The sequence below is a fragment of the Corapipo altera genome, unplaced genomic scaffold, assembly GCF_003945725.1.
Source record: "Corapipo altera isolate COAL_440 unplaced genomic scaffold, ASM394572v1 60810, whole genome shotgun sequence".
Taxonomy (NCBI): Eukaryota; Metazoa; Chordata; class Aves; order Passeriformes; family Pipridae; genus Corapipo; species Corapipo altera.
The window spans coordinates 1-4,486 of record NW_020885571.1 but is presented as its reverse complement, the minus strand read 5'-3'; the positions used below and the strand labels follow the sequence as shown (position 1 = coordinate 4,486).

The 4,486-nt window shown below is 62.3% G+C and overlaps 2 protein-coding genes across 2 annotated transcripts in view; both read right to left on the bottom strand.

Annotated features, from left to right (window-relative positions):
- Positions 1-249, bottom strand: part of LOC113940626 (putative surface-exposed virulence protein BigA) — a 5,467-nt gene extending 5,218 nt beyond the window's left edge. The window contains exon 1 of the mRNA XM_027631782.1: positions 18-249. Within this exon, the coding sequence (XP_027487583.1) occupies positions 18-98 (81 nt within the window). The 5' untranslated portion in view covers positions 99-249. The remainder of the gene's footprint in view (positions 1-17) is intronic.
- Positions 250-1,358: 1,109 nt separating this feature from the next.
- LOC113940625 (valine--tRNA ligase, mitochondrial-like) lies at positions 1,359-4,415 on the bottom strand. The gene is made up of 7 exons (XM_027631781.1): positions 4,288-4,415; positions 3,790-3,942; positions 3,453-3,668; positions 3,023-3,134; positions 2,462-2,634; positions 2,138-2,241; positions 1,359-1,466 (listed from the first exon to the last, which is right to left on the bottom strand). The coding sequence occupies exons 1-7, from the start codon at positions 4,405-4,407 to the stop codon at positions 1,364-1,366; spliced, it is 981 nt and encodes a 326-aa protein (XP_027487582.1). The 5' UTR covers positions 4,408-4,415; the 3' UTR covers positions 1,359-1,363.
- Between the last annotated feature and the right edge of the window lie 71 nt (positions 4,416-4,486).

The following is a 4,486-nucleotide window of genomic DNA, read 5'->3' as shown; positions in this document are numbered from 1 at the left end:
TCCTCCATGTCCCCAATGTCCTGGATGTCCCCAATGTCCTCCATGTCCCCAGTGTCCTCCATGTCCCCAAGGTCCTGGATGTCCCCAGTGTCCTCCATGTCCCCAGTGTCCTGGATGTCCCCAATGTCCTCCGTGTCCCCTCCGTCGGCGGCGGTGACGGTGATGGTGACTCCGCCGGCCCAGGGGCTGTTGGTGACCACGGTGACCCCCCTGTCACCGTCACCGTCACCCCCCCAGTGGGGCGGGGGGTCCCCGGGGGGGTCTCCCCCTGTCACCTCCCCAGGGAGGGGACATGGAGGGACCGCGGGGGAGGGGCCGCCCTGGGCCATGGGAGGGACCTGGGGGGGACAGAGGGGGGTCATTGGGGGGGACAGGAGGGGATGAGGGGACATGGGGGACATGAGGGGATAGGAGGGGACGGGGGGACATGGGGGGGACATGGGGGACGTGAGGGGACAGGGGGGACTTTGGGGGATGGGGGGGACAAGGGGGGGACACTCAGGGACATTGGGGACAGGGGGACACAGGGGGGACACAAAGGGGGGACACCGGGAACCACAGGAGGGACAAGGGGACATTGGGGGAACACTTGGGGACATTGGGGGGACATTGGGGGGACATGGGGGGACACAGGGGACAGGGAGACACAGGGGGGACAAGGGGGGGACAAGGGGGTGACACAGACGGGGGGTGCCGGTACCTGAGGTGGCTGCAGGTGACAGCAGGTCGGTGACACCCGGGGGAGTCCGGGGGGGTCTCGGTTCCAGGGGGGTCCCAATTCCGGTGTCACCACATGGTGGGGACAGGGGGGACGGGGGGGGCCCCAGCCCGACTTTGGGGTCTCAGAGCCCGACTTTGGGGTCTCTGAGCCCAAGTTTGGGGTCTCAGAACCTGATTTTGGGGTCTCTGAGCCCGATTTGGGGTCCCTCAGCCAAAGCTGGGGGTTCCAGAGACCGATTTTTGGGGTCTCTCAGCCCAAATTTTGGGTTCCCAGACCCCAATTCTGGGGTCTCTCAGCCCAATTTTGGGGTCTCCCAGCCCAATTTTGGGGTCCCAGCCGCTCCCGTCGCTCTCTGGCGACCCAATTGGGAGGGGGCGTGGCCTGCAAAACAAACCCCGCCCCTTCCCCAAGCCCCGCCCCCCTTCCCAAGCCCCGCCCCCTGTAATAAAGGGCACCTCCTTAATTAGGACTAACGAAGTTTGGGGTGCAATTAAGGGGTTTTTTGGGGGGGGTTCTTGCGCTTTGGGGTCCCACCAAGCCCCGCCCCATCGCAAGCCCCGCCCTTCACCACAAGCCACACCCCCTCCTCCCCAAGCCACGCCCCCTCACGGCGCTTAATGAGCACTAACGAGGCCAGGGGGGTTAATTAGGGGGGTTTATTGGCCCGGGGGGGTCCCCAAGGGGCTCCAGAGCCGCCAGGGCTCGTTCCAGCCGGGAAAGCTCCGCCTCCAGCAGCGACACCTGGGGGCAATTAGTACTAATTAGCGCTAATTAGGGGGCAACAATGCACTCATCAGCTAACCAGCGGTTAATTAGGAGTTCACGAGTTAACTCAAAGGTAATATGGAGTTAATTAAAACTTAATTAGAAGTTAGTAAGGAGTTCATCAGGAGGTGAGTTATTTAGCAGCTAATTAGGGCTTAATTAACTGTCAATAAGGAGTTAATAAGGACTTAGTCAACTGGAATAAATAAAATGCCAATTAAGAGTTAATTCGAGATTAATAAGGACTTAATTAAGAGATAAAAAACAGTTCATTACAAATTAGGAGTTTAAAAGGAGCTAATTAAGCATCAATAAAAAGTTAATAAGGTGTTAATTGAGAGTTAATGAAGTGTTAATTAAGAGTTAAAAATTAGTTAAAAAGGAGTGGATAAGGAGTTAGTTAGAAATTAACGAGGCAGCAATTTAGAGCTAAGTAGGATTTAATTAGGGTTAATTAGGAGCCAAAGAAGAACTAACAAGGAGTTAATAAAGCGTTAATTGTGAGTTAAGAGGCAATTAATTAGGGCACCGCTAATTAGGTCGCCCCATTAAGGAGGTCAAGGACCCTCCCCCCTTCCCGTGAGAGGAGCTTAATTAGCGCCTCACAGCCCACTAATTAACCCTTAATTAGCGCTAATGAGCACCTGGTGCTGCTGGGACCCCCCCGGGGACCCCCCGAGGGTCTGGAGGCGCCGCCGGACCCTCAAAGTCCGAGCCCGGAGCTGGTCCCGGGTCTGGGCGGGGTCGGAAAGGCCCTGGGAAAAATGGGGGAAAATGGGGAAAAATGGGGGGAATTTGGGAAAAGTGGGGGGAATTTGGGACCTCCCGTGTCCCCCCCCCCGGGTTCTGAGGGGTTTTGGGACCCCCCCATCCGGGGGGGTCCCAAAACTCCTCAGAGCCCGGGAGGGGGGGGGGGAGAATTCCAAGGGATTTCCCAGAATCCCCTTTGGCCCCGCCCCCCGGCCCCGCCCTCACCTGCAGGTCCAGGTAGGCCCAGGTTTGTTCCCCCGCGGGAGCCGCCGCCCAGCCCGGGCCTGGCTCCGCCCCCGGGGGGAGGAGCTGAATGGACCCCGCCCCCGACAGGGCGCGGAGGGTGGGGCTGAGCTCCTGCAGCCAATGGCGGGTCTGATCCGGGCAGCTCACCAGCACTGGGGGGGAGGGAAAAGGGGTTGGACATGCCCACCAAGATGGCCGGCAGACAAGATGGCTGCCCCCGTGAGGGGGAAACGCGGCGGTCGCCATCTTAGCGGGTGAGCAGGTGCATGATGGGAGTTGTGGTTCCCCTCATGGTGCCCATCTTGGGTTGGCCCAAAGCATCATGGGACTTGTAGTCCCCCATGCTCTGGCAGCCATCTTGGCTGACCCCCAAAGCATGATGGGACTCGTAGTCCCCTCCTGGCAGCCATATTGGAACCACCAGGGCATGCTGGGACTTGTAGTTCCCCACAGCAGCCATATTGACTTCCCCCAAGGCACTCTGGGACTTGTAGTCCCCTCCCACCCTGGCCGCCATTTTGCCCCCCCCGCCCCGCTCACCCTGGGGTCGGGTCCCCCTGAGCCGGAAGGTCTCGTGGAGCCCCCGGAGCGCCCGCACCACGTCCAGCATGGCCAACACCTGAGCCTCAGCCTCAGGGCAGCGCCAGTGGGCCTGGGGGGGGGAAAAAGGGGGGTCAGGGGGGCAGGACACCCTCAGGGAGCCCCCCAGACCCATCCCCAAAGTCAAAAACCCCCTGAACCCCACCAGGGACCCCCACCCAGACCCATCTCTGCGATCAAACCCCCCCAAACCCCCCCCCCCAGAGTTTCCCCCCCGACCTATCCCTGAGATCAACCCCCTCCAACTACCCCAGACCCACCAGGGACCCCCCATCCCCATCCCTGAGATCAAATCCCCCCAGAACCCCCCCAGTGACCCCCCAGACCCATCCCCGAGATCAAACCCCCCCAAATGCCCCCCCAGACCCACCGTTTTCTGGGGGTCGGGGAAAGGGGCCGTGCAGAGGGTGGGGGGCGCGGGGGGGGGTCGGGGCAGGCGCTGCCAAAGCTCCTCGGCCACGAAGGGGGCGAAGGGGCTCAGGAGCCGCAGCCCCAGCTCGGCACAGACCAGCAGCACCCCCCGGGGACCCCCCCCCGGGCACCCCCCGGCACCCCCCGGGGTCCTCAGGGACACCTTGGAGCTCTCCTGGGAAAAACAGGGACAGGGAGAGGTGAGGGGGGGGCACAGAGACCCCTGAAATGGGGACCCCCTGGGAAAGGGGGATTTTGGGACCCCCCGGGAAAGGAGGATTTTGGGACCCACTCACCAGGAAGACGTCGCAGAAGCTGCGGAGCCAGAAGTGCTGCACGGCCCCCAGGGCCAGGTGCAATTCCAGGGATTCCAGGCGGCGGCTGCACTCGGACACGGCCCCGGCCAGGCGGGACAGCACCCAGCGCTCCATGGGGTCACTGGGAACAACCTGGAATGGGATTGGGGGGGTCAGAAAGGACCCAGAGATCCATGGGACCACCGGGAATGGGACTGGGGGATTCTGGAGGATCCTTGGTGGTCCCTGTAGGTTCTGGGGAGGGTCCCTGTTGGTTTTGGGGGTCCCTGTAGGTTCTGGGGGGTCCCTGGGGGTCCCTGTAGGTTCTGGGAGTCCCTGCAGGCTCTAAGGGTCCCAGAGGACTCTGGGGGGTCCCTAGGGGGTCCCTGTAGGTTTTGGAGGGTGTCCCTGTGGGTTCTGGGGGTCCCTGTGAATTCTGGGGGGTCCTGTTGAGTTCCAGGCAGTGCCTGAGGGTCCCCTGCCCCCTCCCCCCATTACCTGCTCAGGGTGGGGGGGCCGGAATTCCTCCCCCAGGGCCCCCAGGACGAAGCGGGTCCCGTTCCAGACCTTGTTGCAGAAGCGGCGCTGGTTCAGCACCTCCCCCACGTCCACCCGCATTTCGGCTCCTGGGGGGGCCCAAAAACGCACCCAGGGGGGGCTCCGGGGCTCGGGGGGGTCTCCAGGGGTTGGGGGGGGG

Coding starts and splice junctions, on each gene's coding strand:
- LOC113940625 (XM_027631781.1), bottom strand. CDS start 4,407: ATGCGGGTGGACGTGGGGGAGGTGCTGAACCAGCGCCGCTTCTGCAAC. Junction 3,135..3,452: donor TCCCCGACCCCCAGAAAACG/GTGGGTCTGGGG, acceptor TCCCCCCCCCAG/GCCCACTGGCGCTGCCCTGA. Junction 2,635..3,022: donor CAGGGGGACCCGACCCCAGG/GTGAGCGGGGCG, acceptor CCTCCCCCCCAG/TGCTGGTGAGCTGCCCGGAT.